The sequence below is a fragment of the Melospiza georgiana genome, chromosome 2 (assembly GCF_028018845.1).
Source record: "Melospiza georgiana isolate bMelGeo1 chromosome 2, bMelGeo1.pri, whole genome shotgun sequence".
Taxonomy (NCBI): domain Eukaryota; kingdom Metazoa; phylum Chordata; class Aves; order Passeriformes; family Passerellidae; genus Melospiza; species Melospiza georgiana.
In genome coordinates, this window is record NC_080431.1 from 103,695,344 (window position 1) to 103,718,420 (window position 23,077).

At 40.6% G+C, this 23,077-nt stretch overlaps 1 protein-coding gene across 1 annotated transcript in view; it reads left to right on the forward strand.

The window, feature by feature from the left end:
• Positions 1–23,077, forward strand: part of REPS2 (RALBP1 associated Eps domain containing 2) — a 90,932-nt gene that overhangs the window by 24,780 nt on the left and 43,075 nt on the right. Inside the window, exons 2-8 of the mRNA XM_058045729.1 lie at positions 8,887–9,010; positions 11,238–11,386; positions 12,881–13,004; positions 15,792–15,889; positions 17,534–17,672; positions 19,140–19,203; positions 21,500–21,642. Of these exons, the coding sequence (XP_057901712.1) occupies positions 8,887–9,010; positions 11,238–11,386; positions 12,881–13,004; positions 15,792–15,889; positions 17,534–17,672; positions 19,140–19,203; positions 21,500–21,642 (841 nt within the window). The remainder of the gene's footprint in view (positions 1–8,886; positions 9,011–11,237; positions 11,387–12,880; positions 13,005–15,791; positions 15,890–17,533; positions 17,673–19,139; positions 19,204–21,499; positions 21,643–23,077) is intronic.

The window sequence follows — 23,077 nt, forward strand, 5'->3', positions numbered from 1 at the left end:
CTCTTTATGAATGATAAACTAAAAGATTCATTTATATGCTTTTGTGCATACTTGGAGAGTTCAGCATTTTAAAGGGTTTCAAGTTCTATTATAAAATATGAGTGTTTTCAGGGTTTTTTAAAAAAATCCCTGATGATAGGTGTTTTAGTCCATATCTGAACTGCAGCAATGAAGAAACAATTTTTCTTTTTGTAAAAAAAGGCTTGGACAGATTGCAGAAACCTTGCCTTCAAAGGTTTGATTTTTTAGGCTGAATTTCCAGTTATATTTAATTTCAATTTTGCATGTGTATAGACTCACAGCAGTTTGAGTAGATTTTAAAAAACATGCATTTTGAAATATATTGGACTCATAGTGAACTCAAGCTTATAAATAAGTGCCGTATTTTTAAGTCATTAAAAATGTACTCTGAAGATCAAAATATGCTAATGGATATGCTGCTTGTGTAAAGCATTACTTGAAATAATAAGCAACTTTGTTGCTGAAATAGTCTAAAATGCCCAAACCACAAGGATTTTGCGTGGCAAAAGTAGTGTTGTGCTTTAATTTTCCCATCATCATCCTGTATTTCCATAGCCAAAGGATATGGGTGCAGCTCCTGTGCAAAACATGGCATTTCCACTTGAGCTAAAAAGCCGCTCCCCATTCACTCTCACTAACATTTAGATACTATTTCCGTTCAACCTTCAGAAAATGAAAGTTTTAGGAACAGATGGATATTTTGGTTGGCCTGGTTCCAGCCCTGGCCAAATTTCAGTGTGGATAGTTACATCCTGCCTCCCTCAAGCTCTTGCAATGTCAGTTGCTTGTGGGTAAGGGGAGTTCAGGATAATGTCACTGCTGAGTGGACGAGAATTGGAGAGTCTGAGTTCTATTCTGTCATGTCCTGGACCTTCTCTGTGTTATGTCCCTAGATATGCTCTTGAAAGAGAGGAGGTGAGCAGGAAAATGAACAGAAATCCTGGGATGACTAGTGCCTTTACCATATTTGCAGTGTATAAAATATATAGTGTTAGCCATCTGTAGGATGATCTTTATGAAACTCATGTCCAAGAGAATTAAATGCTCTTGGCAGGGACTTGCATCAGAAGAAATTTGGATAACCCTTGTGGAAATTTTCTGCAATTTACTTGTTTGGATGAGGCAGTGTGACAGCTCCGTGCTTGCCATTTTACTTGCTCCTGCTCCCTTGCTTCCACAGTCGAGATTTGAAAAGCAGATAAAGCATCTATAACTCAATTTGGTTTATTTTGCAAATTTCGGTGGGTTTTCAGATTTTAACAGTGATTTTTGGCAAGACTGTGCATGCAGCATTTCAGAGAGTGACCTGCTGAGTATCTGTGTTGCCATATCTAGATGCAAACTGATTATCTACAAAGAATGTGAAGCAGTTCAGTGAATAAATGGATTTAAATAAAAAATCTGTACTGATTGTTGGCATCTTTGTGCCAAGTTCTTAAAGCTGGAGTAACCTGTTTTCAGACTTTATTTTTGTGTTCCAAGCATTACTAAAATTTTACTTGTACTCCTACACATGTTTATTGACATATGCTGTATTTATCGAGCTTGTTAATACAAATTTGGTACAGCCAGGGAATATGAAACACAGAACAACTTTAGATGCATGAATGCTGTTCTTGTAGCATTCATTTTCCAAATAGTGAGGAAAAAAAAGGCAAGGAGGTTTTGAAAATAATTTGCTTCATCTCTTTCACCTCTGTAGGCTTTTCACATACTCCTAAAGGTATGTGTTTGGTGAAGGTGGTGCTAGGTTTTCTATCAAAGACAGAATGGAGTATCAGCAAATGTGTGTAACAACCTCTGACCTAAGGCTGTTATCACGAAAATAATTTACTTGGTGTGAGGATGGTCAGATATTTCTCAGGAATGGGGCTTCTTAAACTCCCCTGTGAGACTGACATGAGGTGAAAGTTTCCAGATTTTCCACTTTACATGCACGTAAATGGTTGAGTAGCCTTTGTGTATTTAAGAACAAAGGTTGAGCATGGGAGATGGCATTTCAGGTTATAAGATGGTATTTCAGTGGTTATAAGTATTAGCCTGCCTCAGCAGCCTTTATTCTCTGGCAGACTTTTTCTTGTCAACACTCCTTAATAATTGAAATCTTTTGCTTATCAGTGCTGACTCACATGTCCTCATAGCTGTATAATTCAGATCAATACTTTGTGACTTGTGGTATGCTGGCATTACCAGTCTTCCCACTTGAAGAGAAGTACTGCATGATTCACATGCTTGGTTTTCCTTGGGCATTTAGAGCTCACTGTTACACAAGAGAGAGGACTGGACAGAGCCTTGCACTGACCAAGTGTCACTGCCCTGCTCCTGCCCACAGGCTCTTTGACAATTCAAACCAGTTGTGTTACAGGTTGGGGTTATTTTTAACCTCTGCTAAGGAATCAACATTTTCCAGTACATAAAATGGTTCTGCTGTTAAGCTTCATTGTCAGACTTGGAGTTGCTTGAACCAGGTTTTGTGTTTGTTTCATGCAGTTCTGTCAGCAGTGTTGCAGACAACGGGCGCCGAATCATAACCCTTGTGGTTCTCAGTGTTGGTGTAAAATGTTCGGCTTAGAGCTGATGGAAAAGCGTTTCCCTGTTCCCAGAGTGAAGTGCTTTCCCCCGTATGCAGAGGGGATATGCAAAGGTGTGATCGAGCACTAGTGCAGGCAGATGTGGATGGTTCTGGGTCATGCCAGGAGGAGGGAGTTTAGGGAAATCCTGATGGTGTTGTCAGCAGGTTTTTGCCTAACTCAGGGGGTTGCTCTCTGCTGCTTTTAGCTCGCTGTTTGTTATGTGAAGTTGTGAAGTTTTGCAGTTTATCTGTTGCTTGCCTTGCAATTTAAAATTATGGTGTTCTTAAATGTAAAGTGATGATCATGCAGAGCTTAAGCCATGAGAATGTATTATAGTTAGCTCTTTAAAAATATACTATGTATGTGTTGTCTTCTGTGCCATAAACTGAGCTGTTTTAAGTTTTGTTTTAAACATTGGAACCCTGCTTGTTTAAAATAGCTTGGTTTTTAGTAAGCGTTTCAGGTGATGTTTAAAAAAGTCTCAGATAAAACATCTGTTTTTAAAAGACAAAATGACAGAATAAAATAAATAGTTACAGAAATACCACTGATACTGTGGAGCAGAGGTAAAGAACCAATCCATGGCAGAGCCTCTTCCTATGTCCATCTGGGAATGTAATGCCCCAGCATATTCCTAATGCCTTCCCAGTCAGTAATCCTTGATGTGTTGTTTCTTACTCTGCTTTAAATATTGAAGAAATAGATATGTAGCCCTGAGCTCCAAGTAGTATTACAAATGACTGAACAATGATCCATTGAGAGAGAAATACCTGTTTAAGAATGTAGCAAAACTTGTCTGTAATAAGCAGATCAAAGAGTCTGTAAACACAAATTAAAGAAAAAAAAAAAAGAAAGGGTAAAGTGGGTCAGATGCATGACACAATTTTGAGATAAGCTGTTGATAAGCCACTGCTGCAAATATTTGTCTTTGAAACTATTATAAGCAGCTGGCTGACCCAGAAGGGAGCCTGAGGTCACTCTGGAGTTCAGGTCTGAGCTGTGGCATCACAGTTGGTTGTCCTTGGGAGAGCACTGGGTGAGGTGTGCATTGGGTCATGGCAAAAGCTTTTCAACACCTTCCCTAAAATTCAGAAGCAGTTGATAAACTGGAAAATATTTCTGCTTCATTTTAGATCAGGCAAGGACAAGTAAAAGAGATGTGCATTCTGGGGTTGCACTGAGATGGAAATTGTAGTGAGAAAATTTCCTTCAACATAGGAGCCAGCGACGGTCACCTTCTTTTTCTCTCCCAATGAGGTGACTTGTTCAGCTCACCTGTGCTCTCACAGGATCCCACAGCCCACACAGAGTTGTGAGAGCCTTTGAGCTGGATGTGCCCCAAATGACAAGCAGTGACCATCTATGTGGCAGGTATCAGCAGGGTGACAGAGAACAGACAAAAATTGTGTGCCAGCCTGATACAGAGGGTGCCACAGCAGCTAAATGAAAAAGCAAAAGTGCCAGGTCTACTTTTGCCTTGAGGCTCCAGGATGATCATTTCAGCTTGTCCATAGGATTAGGGTATAATTATTTCTGATTATTCTCCTTTTTCTACTTACTAAAAACAAACTTCAGCTCTTGGCTCATATTCAGTTTCTGTAGTTCTTGCAGTCTAAATTAGACCTGCCCAGTGTGTTTGTGAGGTCAGTGCTCTTGGAGACTGCAGTGGAAACTTGTTTGGAGAGAACTGGGGAGAGCTGGAAAAATGTCAGATTGGCTGGGAAAAGCTGCTTCATATGGGATGTCTTCAAGGAGCAATTATAAAAATAACACTTTATGTCAACTGATAGAGCAGAGCAGTGAGTGGATAAAAAGTATAAAAATCTGCTCTGTGTTACAGTACCTGAAGATGTAGAGCTTTTCTATTAGAAGTTTGCATGGAGCACAGTGGTTCCAAACAGCAGCTCTTCTGAAGAGCTCATAGTTCATTTCAAATTTTAATGTTTATGAATTGGAGATTTTTTTTTTAATACTACTAAAAAGTATTTATTTTTGCAACCCTAGAAAAACTTCTTACCTGTCAGTAGGTGTGCAGGCTTATAGATCTTGCTCTTTCTCCCCTTCTTATGGTGCTTGGTAGAGAATGTGGTGTGATTCCTCTACAGAGCAAGTGTGTTAAGGTTACCTGCTGAATACCCATTGTTTACTCAGCAGTGTTCTTGCCTCACAAACCATTGAACAAGGCAATTTCCCATGACTGGAATATTGCTGCAGGCCACCTGATTAGGAGAAGGAGTTGATGAAGCCCTCTAAAGACAGTTGGAAGAATTCGCATGATCACAAGCCTTCACCACCTTCTTCAACCACTCTGGTATCTTCTGGAAAGACAACACAGCTGGGCACGCAGTCCAGGAGAGTCCTGCAGAGCACTGGTCATCAGTTTTTGATACAGGTAGTGGAGGAGCCAGCATGGAGAGGTGTGGTGCTGCACCTTGTGCTAATGAAGAAAGAAGGACTGGTTTGGGATGTGAAGGTTGGGGCAGCCATGGCTGCAGTGACCATGACATGGTGGAGTTCAAGAACCTGTGTGCAGGATACAGGGCAAAAAGTAGAGTCCCAGCCCTGGATTTCAGGAGAGCTAAATTTGGCCTCTTCAAGGATCTGCTTGGAGGAATCCCATGGGTTGGGGGTCTGGAAGATATGGATGGATCCAAGGGGTTAAAGTTCAAGCATCACTGCTCCAAAGATGACCAGGGGACTGGAGCATCTCTTAGGAGGGGACTGAGGGGCCAGGACCTGTTTAGCCTGAGGAAGATAGAGAGGGGATTTTATCAATGTTCTGTAAGTATCTGAAGGGAGGTGTCAAGAGGATGGAGTTGGGCTTCTTGGTGGTGCCCAGCAACAGAACAAGGGGCAACAGGCACAAAGTAAAACACAGAAAGTGCCTTCTGAATATGAGGAAAACTTCTTTACTGTGAGAATGGCACATTCTCCTTCTCTGGGCATTTTTGGAACCTTCCTGTACTCAATCCTGTATAACCAGCTCTAGGTGATCCTGATAATCTGAGCAAGGAGATTGGACTCACAGATCTCCAGAGGCCACTTCCAACCCCTGCCATTCTGTGATTCCATGTGATTTTGGACTGTTTATCATCTCAAGGTTAGATTTGGCAAGTAACATCTGTAACCCACCACCATGAAAATTATTTCCAATACATTCTTCATTACACTTCAATATTTTGCTATCACTAGAGGATTAGAGTTTTTTGCTGGAGAATTAAAGGAAAAATTGTAATATGAATGGACAGTCAATAGTTTTGCATAAAAATCCTTTGGATCAAAACATGCAAGTTGTTTCCATTTATACATGTGTCTGTTTAGCAACGCACAAGCAGAAAATACCAGTTCTCTTCTTGCTGGCTTGCTAAAAAGCATGCAGCCCAAACTGACAACAGATTCAAGGATTTAAATGAAAAATTACCATATCACATTCATATGCAGTGCCTTTAATTTGGATGGATCTTGGGAGACTCCTAATAGCATATCACACAAACTAGTTTAATTTCAGAATTGCATATAAGTGTAATCTGCCCATCAAAAGCTATGTGCACTGACCCTGTGAAAGGTAAAACCAGGAAACAAAAAAATAATGCAGTGTTCAATTTAAGCTGCTGTGGAAATTTGAGCAGGCAGCATGTTCTGAGGATTTACTTTTGGATAAAGGCTAATCTGATACCAACTTCTGTGATTGCTGGAGAGAGGGGCTGCTCTGTTGGCACCTCTGAGCAGGGTTCTGATGCAGGTAGTGTGAAATGCTGGCTGGAAGGAAGCCAAGATTCTCTCCTTTAACTGGACAAAGAACCTGATGTGAGTAAATGCCTGTACCTGCAATTAATCTGTATAAATACCCACAATTCACAGTGTAATAAATTTAACTATTCTGTCAGCTTCCATCTTCTGCTCTGGACCATTTAGGAAAATTCAGAGTCTGGTTGCACAAATAACAGAAGCTTGCGTCTATGAAACTTATTTCTGTTGTTATCAAAAAGCAAAATTACAGAGAGGCAGTTTCTGCTTGGTTGGCTATAAGTGTGTACATGATAAACATAATTGTATTTTTGAGGGGTGAGATGTCCTTGATAAAAATTTTTTTAGTCTGCTTGTTCAGAATAAAATATTCATGTTTCTGTGTGAGGAACAAGTCGAGCATTTGCAGAATTCAGCAACCTTAATTTTTCAAAGTATAGAAAATTCATGGAAAATGAACTCAGGAAGGTAGTAGCATCTCTGTGAAAGTCCCAGCTGCTCAGTATTGCCTTTTTCCAGCAGCCAGTGAGAGGAAACACATCATGGTGACACTGTTGCTCCATGTCAGCAAGCATAGGCAGGGCAGGAAGTGTAGCCATGGCAGGAAGAGAGCCCAAGAGGAGAAAAGTCCCTATAGGATATATCCTGTAGGTACAGCCAGGGACTTTGTGTGCCATTTCTGCCCCCCAGCAGGAGCTGGGCCAGGCACTGCCCGTGGGTCACAGCTGAGCACCCACAGCCTCCAAGGGAGGGCCTGGCCACCAGTGGGTGCCCAGCTTTTGCCAACTGCCCCGTTCAGCCCTGGCATGTTTTATACAAACATCTCCCATAACACACCAGAGCTGTGAACCCAGATGGAATTTCAGCTTGGTTGTGCCCCTTCTCCATCTGCATCTCCCCAGGCTGTTGGATAAGCTGATGACTTCTCACATGCCTGCCACCACAGCATTGTCCCCAGAGCTGCCAGATCCTGGCGTGCCTGGAGGTTTTGCCCATGAGGAGCAGTCTGAGGTGAGCTGCTGTGCACATTCCTGCTCCACAGTCCAGTCCAGTCACCTGTGCTCCACACCACGGCACCAGGGCTGCTGGCTGGGGAAGGACCGTGCAGCAGTGGGTGGTGTGGGCAGTGGGACTGGGTGAATTGGGAGCATCCAGGACCAAGGGGAGAGCCCTGCTGTGGAGCTCAGAAAGAGTACCAAGGGTGTGCCCAGCCATCCATCTCAGGCACATCCCAAGTGCTTTGCTTTCCCACTGGAAAATAAAAGAAGCAAGGCCAGTGATAGAGGGAAGGGCAGAATAAAAAAGGAGAAAAAAGTAGAGGAAAGGGAATGAGTCTCTGTATAAGGACAGTTTAAATTAACCAGAAGCATTTGTCATTCTCCCTTTTCCATCAAGCAGTAGGAGGAAAAAAACCTATTTGACGTGTCTTGGTGACCAAGTCTGATACTTGCAGGAAGAGCAAGTAGCTGGAGCTCATTCGGTCAAAGCAGTTTTGAGAGAGACTCTCAAATCCAGAGAAGAAGGGGTTTGTTTGAAAACAGTTGTCTTTGATTAGTAAGAATTACCATTCCAAAAAGATTTGATTTTTTTCATTAATTTTTTGGCCTGTCATTTTTCCACTATGTATGTATGTGTATATATACATATAAAAATAAATCAGAAAAAATAGACAATTCATTTGTGCTGTTTGATTATATGCAACTTAATACTTTCTGTCATGCTGTTGTAGCTTGGGAGCTAATCCACAGACATGACTTTCCAGAAGTAACAATTGCCCCTGGAGGGCTGTCACAGAGGCTGCACCTCGCCAGCCAGTAGACATTGCTAATCTAGGTGTATTTTCATGAAAACATTTTGAGATTTCCTATTATGTCTGGGGCAAATGGAGTTTTGTTCTAACCCCAGTGCTTGTCTGAGGTTTGTTTGTGAACATCTGGGAGCTCCAGGCATGGGAGAATTGGCACCTATGCTTAAAACCTGCTGATACCTGCTGTTTGTTTAGGCATTGTCTGAGTGTGTGAACATGGTGCTCTTTGCTTCATGAAAGTGGCAGTGAAGCAAATAATGAAATGTACATAGAATTTAAACTTCAGTGCTAAGACTATGGTAATTTTTCACACAAAAAATTGTTTGCTGAAGTGATGTGCTGGGGTCTTTTGTTGTGTTTATGTTCCAGTTATGGTGATTATCTGAATTGTTGTTGTTAGGGCTAATAGTAAGTATAATTTTCATGGTGGAAATGTTTTACTGGACAGGATACTTAAGAACTTCTAATTTCCCCTGCTGTTAAAATCTTACATAGTATGAAAATCCATAACTTGTTGTAGGATGGAAGTGTTAACCAGCAGTGCTTCTGAAAAGTATAACAACTGCCAACCTGTCTCTGGTGTACTAATGTTCTGAGTTGAAACAAATACACGTAGTAGAAAACTTCAAAAACAACAAGCATTTTGTGTTTTTAAAGTTTTTTCTTTGTTTATGTGGAGATGTTGACATCTGGAAGAGTGAAATTCATTTAACTGACAATGTGTGTCTTCTCTCTCAGATTACAGAAGTTTGTGGAGCCAAGCGTGTGGGTTATTTTGGTCCTGCCCAATTTTATATTGCTTTGAAGTTAATTGCAGCAGCACAGTCAGGGTTCCCAGTACGGATTGAGAGCATTAAGAATGGTAAGTAGCAAATTTTGCTTGCAGTGCTATGCACTTGTTTCTCCCTTTCTTTAATTCTTGTCAGCTCTCCATGGTGGTAAACTCTTTCTTCTTATGTTTCTCTGAACAATTTTAAGGAGCAGAGAAAGAGTGGGAGGTAATTTTACATGCGCCAGGTGAGTGGTGGAAAATTGCAGGGAATTACGGATATGGGAGATCTGAGATGACATCTCCCTCTGGAAAAGGCACTGCAAAGGAGCAGCAGGAATGACAGATAATCAGTGTGGGAGATGTATTTCTCCCTCACCTTCAGTCTCTAATCTTGACAGCTGTCCAGAGTGAGAGCTGATAGCTGCTTTGGGTGGAGGTACATTGTGGGGGATGTGGGCAGGTCAGGGAGTCCCTCTGTGCAGGGCACATTGTAACACTCATCTGCTTTCACAAATAATCCTGCCAAAATAAATGGGTAGTGAAGATAAAATCATAGTGCTTACTGTGAATAGGTGTGAAAATGTATATTAGATGTATTTTGAAACTTTATTCTTCCCAGTGAATTGACAGTAATATTAAGTGTACCATTTTTGGTGGAGAAGAAAGCTTCTTGAAAAAATCTTGAAAAAAGCTTCTTGAAAAAATCTAACTCAAGCAATAAAGAGAGAAAGCAGATCCCTTTCAGCTGTGAAACCTTGATAGCAGCTTGGAAGGAACTCAGTGATGCACACTCTGCCTCAGCAGGGCTTGAGCTTCAAAGCACAGGGCTTTGTGCTTGAGCTGGATCAGGTTGGAGCCCTTAGCTCCCATATCCTGGGTGGGTGTTCAGGCCATGTCCTGAGGCTGTGCTTGCACCATCCCACTGGAGGAGCAGTGCAACCAGCTGCAAGATCAGAGACAGGGCTGGAAGGGCAGCACCTGCCTACAGCTCTGCAATCAGGTCACTGCTCCCAGCACAGCTCCTGCTCTGCTCTCCCTGATAAGGGCAAAGAAATGTCAAATTCATTGTGCATTGCAGGGCACAGGGAGGGGGTTCCCAGGTCTGCCCCATCCCAAGGAAGGTAAGGCAAGCACATGATGACCTGTGTGAGCTGAGCTCCCGTGGTGCAGAGCTCCTGGCCAAGTGCAGGGGGTCAGATGCAGCTGGCACAGTTTGGTTCAGTGCCTTGCTGGAACAGGAGTTTGAACCAAAGGTGAAGAGGAGTGGCTTGGATTTGCCTGTCAGTTTTCCTTACAAACAGCTTGTGCACTCTCTCTTGCATTGCTGTCCTTTTAAAAGATGTTAATTAAAAAGAAAACAAAAACAAAAAACCAAAAAGCACAACCAAACAAAAAACCCCAAACAACAAAAAACTCCCAACAAACTAAAATAAAAACCTGGACTGAGATTTACTCTGTATGTTTTACTAGTCCAGCATATGTAAATAATCCACAAATTTGAGTGAAAACAGGTACTTGCTTACTTATTGTTTCAGTAAAATTTCAATAAAGCTTATTCCAGTGCTAATTACATTTTCTCTAGAAAATATGTATGAGCGCCTTTAGAGTGGAGTGAGTAACATGTACCAAATTCCAATTGATTTATTTTTCTCATGGTTGTAAGTTTACCTGTAAAAGATTACAGAGGTGATGGATGAATGACTTTACTTGTGTTGAGCATTCTGTTAATTTTAATTCTATTGATCTTGTAAGGTGACTGTGCACAAAAATAAATGGTGTTTCTGCAAAATAATTGGGAATTGTCTTAAGGAGTGACAAAGTGTCAGTCTCTTGCTCAGCACAGCAGATGCAGCATGGGACTTTTTAACACAGCTGTCTCTCTAGGCTTGGGTGTGATCTCTGAACCCTGCCATTTTTGATCTGTTCCTTTTATGATGGCTGCATTGAAGATACTGTGATCCTGACTGATTAATTTATCTGTCCCACAGTTTCTGTGGGAAACTATTATTTTCATTGCCGGCAAGATTTTGAAGGCAGGAAATGAGTTTGCTGCTTGCTTTAATAACATGCGCAAGGCTTATTTTTTTCTCTTTGCATGGAGAGATTATATATTAAGCTAGTGAATGTAGCTTTGTGTAACATTCACATTTTTATTAAGACACAAAATAATCAAAGTAGTCCCACACTTAAAAATGTTACAAAATATAATTAGCAGTCTTTTATAGATAAACTTTTCATTGGTTTTACAAGATGATACTGCTTAAAGTGCTTCTTATGTTCTGTAGTCTCAATTGAATTTTTCTCTCTTTTAATACAGAATTGCCTCTACCACGATTTATGGCGCTGAAAAATGACACTGAAGTACGTTATGGGACTCCAGCAGAATTCCATGGAGTTAAGTTTCAGGTTCCACATGCAACTTTGGAAAAAAATTCCTACAAAAGAGCAGATGAAGGGGAAAAACAGGTAACAGCCTTGTCTCCTTCAGGCCAGCATGTCATTGTGCATCCTCCTTTTAGGTCCAGTCCTGTAAATGATTACACTCACAGGAGCTTACTCAGTTTTCCAACACTAGACAGGAGATGAACTCCTGATGTGCAAATAATCCCCATCGTGCCTGTCTTCTGGTTTTGATGCATCCCAGTTGCTTCCCTGAAGAAAATTCTCTATATGAGCTTGTATAAAGCTGTCAGCCCTGTAATATTCTATCTAAGTTCTTTCAGTGTTTTCCTCCTACCTAAACCCGCACTGTTTCTCAGAGAAGTGAAAAAAGCAGCAAATAGAAATCTGTGAAAGAGAACAGGAAAGTGAGTGATTTCCCATGGCCAGTATGGTAGTGGAGTAATGGTCCTCAGTCACTCTAGAAATACTCAATTCAACAAGGTATTCAATCATGAGCCGCTATTTTTGGGTGGGGTAAGGCCCCCAAGTTTTCTTTCATTTTTATCTCCTCAAGAAATAGTCCAGAAGACATCTGCTTTTCTTTTTTCTGAGTGAAACATGCCAGTTTAATGAAGCATCCAAGGGACGTTCCTGTTACCTGTATTTAGGAGAGTACAGAGCAGTTGTTCAGATACAAGAAGCTTCACAGTGCTGCATAATTTTCATAAAAACTGATTTGCATCATTTTCCCCAGGCTTGACACCTTCTCCTGTGGTACTGCATCAGATCATGTTGTAAGTGCCTGGTGGAAGCACTTTTATCTTCCCAAAACATGTGCCCACGTTTATCACGGGCTGCGCTGGCGTCGGTAACGGCGTTCCCAGCCCGAGGTCAGCCAGCAGGAGGGAGCTGATGACAAGATACACAGGTGGAATAACAGGATCAGGAAGAAGAGCATCTATGCCTCTCCTCTGTGTACTGGCACCCAAGCAGAACACTGCCCTCAAACCCCTGGCTCCATCTGGATTATCTGTGTTGTGTTATATTTTCCTCTTTGTTCAGTAAAACCTTTCAGACTTACATCCTTTTCTCAAGCAATCTCAGTAAATCAAAGGAAAAAGGAAGCTTTAGGATAGTTACCCAGTGATACTTACAAATCCACAGTGTTTAAAATACTGACCCAGAGATGTATTTTAATTTTTTGTAATTTTTTTTTTTATTATGAAAATGATCTCCCACAAAGAACGCACTCACACTATGTAAATTCAAAGCTATCCACTCACACTGAGCCTTCTACATATACTACTTCAGGCATCTCTGGAAGTAAAATACGTTGAGCTGACCATTGTAAAGCTTTGTTACAGCACTGCCATGTTTATCCCTAAAGGCTCAGTACCAAATCCTGTCTTGTCCATTTTAAGCCTTTTCTTGGAAATAAAGGGCCTGAGGATGCTGCAGTGATTTTTCTCGTTTGTCCGTCATATTGTATGCACTTGGACCACTTTGCAGCATTACTTGGTTGTTTCTTACAATTTTTTTCTCAGGATTGTATTTTGTGTTGGTGTGTTTTTGAAATAGGAACCCAAGTCTCCTCCAATGTCTCCAATTTGCTCCCCTCCTGCTTCTCCATCTACCTACCAGAGAATAGCCCAAAGTTATGGATATGGTAAAGCAAGGAGTGCGTTGGAACAGCAGCATGGAGGTAGGATAAAAATGGCAATGCACATTGAATTCAAATACTTTTTTCCTTTTTATTTTTTTCCCTTATCAGAAGTATCCAAATTCTAAATGCTAGTGACAATCAGCCTAATGATTTTAAAATTCAATTAGACTCGTGTTTTGAAAAATTATTTGATCAATATATTTTGACTGTTCAATTCTGTCTTCCTATTCACTTTCTATTAAATTAGATTTATGTCTGACTGCTCACAGATGCTAATACCTAATCTCTGACAAAGCTCTGCAGTATACCCCAGTGGCAGAGAGCCTGCAAGGATTGTCAGAGTGCATGATGGTTTTGGTTTCATTAGAGGGCAAGAAAAGCCTGCTCCTGATTTCAGTAGATGCATATTAATTTTCAGATTGGAAGTGAACCATCCTTTGCAGGAATGGATCATATCATCACTGGTTTTGTAACAGAAATAATAATAGGATGAGAGTGTAGAGGCAGTCCCACAGTGTAACTTCAGCAATTCAGACAAAAACTAGACACTGCATAGATTATTCTGTCTCTCATTTTGGTGCCATTACAGTAGGTGGGAAAGCATTCAGACTTTAATAAGAGGCTAATGGGGCAGAAGCCAGTTTAACTATGGCTTTGCAGGTTCCTCTTGTAGTAAAGCACCTGTGCTCTTGTAATTGCAACATGTGGTGACCAAGTTAATGGCAATAGGAGGCATTGGTGTATACCATCATCCCTCCTGCTTTACATTAGTGTGTTTGCAGTGGGTGAAGATTGAAGCATGCTAGTCCTCCACCTTTTGTTCTTATTTATAAATGAGTGACAAAAGAGCTATTCAACATGTTGAAACTCAGTACAGCTGTGATAAGAATGTGTTTGACACTATAAAGTGGGCTCCACCTGAAAATTGTACCAGTACTGAGTCACAGGCATTCCCCTGCTGTGTAGGTAAACTACAGCTTGTTCAGAGTGGGATTAATTCTGAAAGAAGCACACTAGTGCAGTTGCTTTCTGGTACAATGCATGTTCTGCCCCAGTGAAGAAGAGTGGCAGAGAGCCCATGCTGTGGAGAGCTGGGCAGGGAGTGTCTGTCTGTGTACCTGCTGGGTGCTCTGCTCTTTTCTGGCACTCTGTCCCAGATCTGTCAGTGCTATGAGGGAGGGGAGTATTTTGGGTGTTGTTTTTTGTTTTTTTTTTTTTCTTCTGAATTTGGTTGCAAATTTAATTTCTGTGAAATTTCTCATGGACTCAGCAGCTACACAAAGTGACCAGGGACAGCAGCATCCAGTCCAGCTGTCAACATCTTCCAAAATTAATTATTTAACTGCTTGAATTTCTAATAAAATCTTAGAGGTGCAGAACAATGACTATTTTTCAAAAAGCAATTTTTCCTATTTTCCAGAAAAGGAATCACTCCTATTTTAATCCCACTGGGGATACTTCATCCAAATGTATTCTCAATGGCAGTGAGCAGTTAACATTTTGTGACCCATGCTGTACCACATGCCAGGCCTAATGCAAGCCCTGCTGGTTCTTCCCGGCTTTTAAGATTAAAACCCTTCCAGTTTCCTGAGGAGCACTCCAAAGGGCAGCTGTGTGTAGTGCATGTGGAGGAGGTGCTTGTGCCCCTGCCCTGGGCTGGCAGGGCTGTACTGCACATCTGACCCTGAAACTGGACAGGGATCTTCAGGGACAGCCCTTTGCACTGCCGCCATGACTGTGGACATTTTATAGTTCTGAAAGTTTCTCGTGCTAGCAAGCATATAGCCATGAGGCTTCATGCTTAAATCTCCCCTCTGAGGAGAGAACATCTAAATGCTTCCCACCTTTCACCTTCTTTCCTTTTTTTTTTTTTTTTTTTTTAATCTGAAATTAGCAGTGACTTGTACAGGAATAGAAATAGATAACAATACAGGGTAAGACACCTTAGGAAAACAAAGGGGTTTAGGGGCATGATTTTTAAGCTCTTCCTAAGATCAAAAGTTTTAAGATTTCTTGGACTCCTTTTTCATCATGAGTCTTTAAGGTTCTGACTATCTAATGTAAACTTTGTAATGGTAAATTTTAAATAGGCTGGCAGCAGTTCTCAGCTGTGTAAGGGTTTGCAAGTGACTTGCCTTTTTGTTTGCATGCTTGCCCTATTTTTAAACATTGTTCCTAAATATGTTGTTGTGTCACTGCTTACTATATTTGCTGCAGTGGAGCCTAAGTGACTTATTTTAGCAAAAGAAGAAATTGTTACTTTTCTTCACAAACTTTTCTCCAAATAGCACAAAGTGGTGAGTCGTGTATTTTGATTTTCAACAGAAATTAGGGAAGGGGGAGGAAGACTATATTGAGAAGTAATGGTTTGCTATGTGATAGCATTGTCAAAGCATATTTTTATAGACCAAATGAATTATTTCTTCTTACTTAAAATAGTTCTTGTGCTAAATGTGGCTATAAGTATATAAAATGTATAAATGCATGGACAGGCTGTATAAGTGTATATTTAAACATGATGAACAGTGATTTCTGTGGTCTAGCAGTATATGAGTGACGGTGTCTCAGTAATGTCTGAAGAAGAATGGTGCAATGGGAAAGACAACTGTGTGTGGCTGGAATTTTGTTGCATAAGACAAAATGAACTTTGATACTGTGATAGTGGGTTCACTTGGTAGGTGCTTGACCAAATGGACTTTGATGCTCAGATACAATGTTCACGTTTATACATTCTTGATCTTGTGGTATTTAATTATTTTCTTTCACTTAGCAGCATTTTTTTATTATCCTGACATTTATATATTTAATTTTAAATGTCTGTTGTAGCTCCTTATGAAGTCAGACACTCTACTCACCAGCAAGATGGACCATCTTCAGGGAATTATGGAGCCAAATCTGCACTCACCTGTTCAACTCCTAACCGGGTAATGAATTGCATATTTTCTTCAGTAATATTAGTAACAAAACAATAGAGAAATTTAAAAAAAAGGCAGAAAGTTCTCACTTTGAAAGTGAAAAGTGTTCTCTGTGGTGTTTTTTGACTTGAGACTGAATTGTGCTTTTTTTGGTAAATGAGGAAAAAAGCTGATGAGATGGAGAAATTACAATAAACAAAGAAATTTATTAAATCACTATAGGTAAATTGAAGTAAAACATTTTCATTGAAAGTACATGAGATTTCACAGGGATTCCTTCTTGATTTAGATTGCTATCTGTAACATATGCACAGTATTTATGGCTAACATTCTGCATATTTTGGTTTTTCACCCCAGTTGGTTAAATTGCACCTTAAACTGAACATATTAATTTCTGGGCATTTGTTTATTTTTGTGAAAATGGGTCTTATATTTTCCTGCTGGTTGTAAAAGCAGATCTTTCCTTTGTTCCAGTGTGCTTGCTGTGCATTTATTATGCAAACAATTAGTTTGCCCTAAGGAAGGGCAAAGCTCCCTTAAGCGAGAGATTTTCCTAAATAAGAAAGACTCAGAGACTCTACCTTTTCCTGAGTGCTTAGCACCTCACACCCACAAAAAAATGTCACCTGAGCCTCCAAAAGAGATCTACAGGTAGTGTCACATAATTTGTGCTAACTTGAAATTAAATTGGGTGCATTTGTGTAGCACTTTGAAATGAAAATTAATTTACAGCTTTATGATGTTGTCTGTTTCAGGGATCTTTTGATGTATTTCAGAACTGGTGTTTTGTATTTGATTCTTGGAAAATAGACCGGTGTGTCAGAGAAAGGGTTTCACAGCTGATTGTTGTTCATTCTTGCCCTCCCTTTTTAAAGCTGTTATTATGCAGGCTTAAGTATTGAATACTCATTTATTCCATTTTAACAAAGACACCAGATGTACTGGCAGCCCTCTTGTAGATACCTCCATCCAACCTGTAAAAGGTACAGGCCCCCCTTAAAAAAGTTAATCAGAGAGCAAAGACAGAGCAAAGAAATAATGGGTTGAATACTCTTCTCCTCCAGAATATTCCTTTACCCAAAGGCAGATTTTTACTTAAACCTTGGGAAGTGGTAGAAGTTTGAGAGGGTCTCTAGGGGCTTGTGTGTCTCTCTGACTTAGCATAATGGATGCTGAGTTACTGGGGTGAGCAGAGGGTCCAGAAGTGGAATATTTCCATTGCTACAGCACCATTCCTAGATTAAATATGTAGCTTCATAATGAACATAAATTTTCATGCATAAAGCTGCATAAATGCAGCTTTAGGGCCTTTACTGGTTCCATCCATTTGAGGTGTTCAGTGTGCAGTTCAGGGCTGTAATGCATTGCAGAAAAAAAAGTACCCTCAAAATGAATCTAGAGGTAATAAAGTATGACTTGGACTTTTAGTGGTCAGCAGTAGCCAGATTTCCTTTGACCACTGGTCATGTAAAGCTTCCTTTAATTGCAGGGGTAAAGATACCTAATAATAGCCTCAGTTTTCCCAGGTAAGTAGTGGGATGGTCATCAGTGTGGCCATTTCTGCTTCTTGTCTTCTGCAAATTTGGTTTCTTGAGGTTCCCAGTGCCCTTGTGGTGCCCTCCCTGTGGCTGGTGCCAGTGTCCCTCCCTTCAGTCTCTTTCAGTGGAGCGGGAGCAGCAGGACAGCAGCACTCAGTACTCAGATGACCCTTGGAGGATAACGGAGGAGCAGCGAGATTACTACATCAACCAGTTCAGGTCCCTGCAGCCCGACCTCAACGCCTTCATTTCAGGTAATTTTATCAAACACTGTGCACACTGAACAGGGGGACCAGGCTGGGAGGTGAAAAGTGTTAAGTAAATAAATTCTTTTTTGTCTCTGGCAGTGCATTTGTAAGAGTTGATTATGTTTTCTTTTTAAAGGCAGACTATTCAAATCAATATTGTGGCCCTTACATTTTCTCCTAAATATCCTGATTTTAGAAAAGTAATTGCATCTCAGGGAGAAGTGTTGGGAATTTGGTAAAAATTAAAATGAGCTCTTTGCATTTCATGTGCTGGATTTGTGGATCACACCTGCAGTGTATATTGAGTTGAAAAATCCCTGAGGGTTGTGCTGACTTATCCAGCAGAACTGTGGCAATGTCCATGTGATGAGAGTGAAGCATGCTCTGGGCAGTCAAGCCTTTATGGTTCTGGGGGACTGAGATTTTGACCTCTAGGTAATTAGGAAACAATCCTGGAGAGCACACACATGGTAGAATTACTGTTAAGAGCATACTGAGATGACTCTGATCATACTCAGATTTCCATCCTGAATAGGGTCCAGGCTGCTTGTGAAAGGAGACTTTGCCACATACAGACAGTTGGTCTGGCAAGGAATATGTCACAGGTTTTAAACTGAGGCAGTTGTAATGAGCCCTGCTGTGTCACTGGGGTTCAGGAGGCCTTGATCCAGCCAAAAGTTTAAAGAATGACCTAACTGAAATTATTGCTTCAGCAGTTCTTCACCTCAGTTAGGTCTCCTTCATGCAGTTTGCTTCCAAGAAAAAATGATTGTTCAGTGTTGGTTCTTTCCCCAGTGGTTGCCCAAGGGGAAGAGGATTTTTGTCCCTGAAGTCTGTCTGTGCTTTGTTTCCTTACGATTTGTAGCCTGTACCCAGGAAGGGCTTCCAGGGTACCCCTGACAGCCTGTGCATATGAGATGGTGAAGAAGTGTGTTTGTTAACTAGAAGTATGAGAAGGGCTGCTGTGGCAGGGTGCCTGCAGCAGGACAAGAGCTGTGTGCTAGCTGAATCTTCGGCAGTTTCTTTTTTATTTTGTTTTTTTTCTCCTCTGTAAAATTTTCACTGCAGGAAAAAGTCATGGTTGAAGCAGCACACTGGGAGAGCAGTGCAGATGTCAAAGCGCTGTACTGCTGTGCACATGACTTCTGGGTGAAGCAGGGCCATTTGTGTCTGTTATTTCATCATTGGTGACATACTTGTTATGCAGGTTAGAGTTACTAGTAATAAAGTAGGTTTCCCTTGATTTATTTTTCCCATATGGAGGGAATGGAGAAATGAGGTCAACAGCTCTGTCTGGCTTTCTCTGTCATTTACTCAGGAGACAAATGGTCCAGCATCTATAGGAGCATCCGATTAATCTGGGCATCTCTTGGACATAAATTAACTGTCTGCTTCTGGCATGGCAGACCTGGTAAAAGGGAAGAATTTGGAGAATTAATTCCCAGTGGTTGATGAGGCATGCTTTCCCAACAGGTTCTGTAGCAAAGAATTTCTTCACAAAATCAAAGCTGCCCATCCCGGAACTTTCTCACATCTGGTGAGTACTGTAATATTGTTGGGGATGCCTACCACACTTTTTAAAAAGATGCTTAATTCAAGAGTTCTTGTTAAATTTTAAAAGTGTCTTCAATTATAATTATTGCTCTTATCTCCAGAATCACTTTGAAGCCCAAGCAGCAGGGTGGTCATTGTTCTTCCTGACACACTTGTTTTCTGGAGAGATGTTCACCTACTCAGCAGGACTGGGAAGGTTTGAACCCGAACTAGCTGAGAGCTGTTCTTAAGTGTATTGTATGCAGCATCAAAGAACTGGCATTTTTCATGAAATGACACAGAGGAGAAGCACCTCTGGAATGTTTTAGATGTGTTGTTGGTTTTATGTTTCTGTCTCTCTTCTGTCAGAGGAGGCCTAATTAAACAACTACATAATTCATTAGTGCTTTTCTAATGAACCAGTGCTCTTACTTTTAATGAGCTTATTGCGAAACAATTGTGGATGGAACTGTACGTGATAAAATTTGACAAGGATTCTATTATATTTTCATCAACAACATGGTGCTTTGTAATTTGTTGTTATCATTGCTTTTCTGATAGGAGGAACAAACAGTTTTAAGCATGGATCAGAAATGCTGATAGTGATTTTGTTTTTATATATGCTTTTATGAAGAGAGATGAGAAGAAAAGCTTGCAAGAGCCTAAACATCTGTCAGGGTCAAAGGATAAGTCTGGAATCTTTTCAAAGCGGATTGTCAGTTGTGAAAATAAAAAAAAATAAAAACCCAACTGAAGAAACATAGTGCTGGGGGAAGTGAATATTGGAATTTAAATTTAAGATTACTTAAAAAGAATGGATTAACCTAATATGTTAGCAAATCAGATTTTATTTCTATTGCTGACACAAGTTGTTCTCTGTGCGGAATTTCAAGAAAAGTATGCCTTTCTAGTAGATGCTTGTAATTTTGTGGCAATGTGATTTATCAGGTTGTGTTGCTGTGTTAAACACATGGGATGTTTCAGTCCTTGTCACTGTAACCTCAGTAGTCTGAGAAATGCTTGTTACTTTCCAAGAGTAAGGAATGATATGTTTATTTTAGACCATGTGCCCATGATAAAATATTACTCAATATTTGCAAAGAGTTAATTTATAAAATTGAATTCTTGAATTTCTGAAGTTTAATTTTAGTGTTTGTGAAGTGTGCTAGATTAAGAGAGAACCACTTAGTTGGAAGTTAACAACAATATTTAAACCTGCCAAGAGCATTAATTTTCCCCCTTTTTAAAGGTTAGTCAGTGGTGCTAAGTAACCATTGCTAAAGTCCATATTTAACTTTTTCTGCTTGAACTGTTTTAAGATCCTGCGTGGATTAGCCAAAGTGCTTCCTAATATTGGAAGGTTAATTCCACCCTTGGAACAATGTGCAATTAATTGCTGCTCAGATGGCCAACTACATCCTGGGCTGCATCAAAAGAGGTGTGACCAGCAGGGACCCCATCTGGAGTGCTGCATCCAACTCTGGGCTCCCCAACATGAGAAAAACATGGAGCTGTTGGAACAAGTCCAGAGAAGGTCCACTAAGTTAATCACAGAGCTGGAGCACCTCTGCTATGAAAACAGGCTGAGAGACTTGGGGCTGTCCAGCCTGAAGAAACGGGTCTGGGAGATCTTCTAGCAGCTTTCCAGTGCCTAGCAGGGTCCACAGGAGAGCTGGAGAGGGACTTTTCACAAGGGCATGTAGTGATAGGACAAAGGGAAAGGGCTGTAAGCTAGAGGAGGGCAGGTTTAGATTAGATATTAGGAAGGACTTCACTGTAAGGGTCATGAGGCCTTAGAACAGGTTGCCAAGAGAGGTTGTGGACTTCCCATCCCTGGAAGTGTTCCTGGCCAGGCTGGATGGGGCTTTGTGTAGCCTGGTCTAAAGAAAGGTTCTCTGCCTATGGCAGGGGAGTTGGAATTATATCTGGAATGATCTAATGGAATTAGTTGGAATGATCTTTGAGGTCTCTTCTAACCCAACCTCCCCTATGATTCTATAAATATAGATTATGTATTTCACATTCTAATATACACATACCATCATATTCAATGGTGTGATGTATTAAAGAAATGTACTTTACTGAAAAAGAAAAAAAGTGGCAAGTCAGTTTCAGAAAATCAACTTGCTTCATCTTCCCCAAGACAAATGTGCAAGTCAAGATCAAATGACCATGGCAGAAATACTTGTCTTGTGTTAAAATATCCCTTCTCAGAGCTGCATTTTTGTTTCCCACGTGATGGCACACACGCGTTTCCCTGAGGTAACATCTTGGAAAACGTGTGCCTGTTTTACCCACAGGGAGCTGAGTGATGTGGATTGCGATGGGGCGCTGACACTCCCGGAGTTCTGTGCGGCTTTCCACCTTGTGGTTGCGAGGAAGAATGGCTACCAGCTGCCTGAGACACTGCCAGAGACACTGCTGCCCGAGTACCTTCAAGCAGGTAAAGCTCCTGGGCAAGCCATGTCCCTGCAGCCATCTCCGAAATCCAGTGTGTATGTGTGAGACAGGTTCACCTTCCATCCTGGAATGGGCTTCTGTGCTCTCTAATGATTCTCCAGCTGCATTTAAGGTCTGTGTTTTTAATTGTGCTTATGAGGTGATTGCTGTAGAAGTCCTAGATCAAAGCAGAGAGATAGGGATGCAAAGTGGAGCAGTGACTTGCTCTTAATGTCTGCCCCTTTGCTCCATTGTGCTTCAGGTGTCAGGAGAGATGAAGAGGCAGTTGAATGCCTGTAAAGCAAAGGGAATCCAGCAGTGGCTTTAAATTGAAATAGGACAGGTTTATGTTAGATTTTAGGAAGAGATTGTTTACTGTGAGGGCAGTGAGTCACTGGAACAGGTAGCCCAGAGCAGCTGTGGATGCTCCACCCCTGAAAGTGTTCAAGGCCAGGTTGGATAAGGCCTAGAGCAACCCGGTCTGGTGGAACGTGTCCCTGCCCATGGTAAGGGAGGTTGGAACTAAGTAATCTTTGAAATCTCTCACAGTTCAAACCATTCTGTGAATCTGTGATATAGCTTTTAATTATTTTGATCATTTTTCCTTAAAGTATCTATGTCTTGAAGATTTGTTAAAAATTATACTGGATTGCATTAGAACTTAGTATGCTAGTGTATTTTTTTAGATACTGGTTATACTGGAGATATTGGTTATATCAAAGGTTGAATTTTTTTTGTAATTTATTTAATGTAATCCACAGGTTCTTCTGTGAGTTGTTTGCATTAATGACGGGATTACAACAATTTGTGTAGCACAAAGATGAATTAATCCAAAATACAACATACTTCAGTAACAATATGCAGTGAAAGACCTGCCCTTTCATTTGTTCTCTTCAGTTATATCTCTTTTAATGATAAATGAATGTTGGAATATATACTGTTACATCTAAAAATGTGCATGACTCTTGAGGGCAAGGAGGATTAATCAGAGATGATAATTACAGTGCTAAGGGATAATATTTAAGACCTAATAAAATCTCCATTAAATTTGATGACACTGAATATATTAAAAGGCAGGAAAAGAACAAATCAAGCTGCAGTTAGGAAAATTAAATGTTGACCCCATATCAGAATTGTGAAATAATTTCTGGTGGAGTCATGTTCCCTGTAATCCACTATATTCATATCCAAAGCAATAAGCTCCTGAAAAACATGCACTTCCAAATCTTCATCATTTTAGTCTCTCTGATTACATTTCCCTGTCATAATTACAACTGCATTTTTCCCTCCAGGACAACCACTTTTTTCACCACTACTTTCATGCCTGGTCTAATGATAAATTGGCTTGTAAACTCATCCATGCAGATTATTTTTGATGTGTCTTCACATTGAACCTTTTTGGAAATAACTATCTCTAGTAGCAGGGAATCATTATGTCA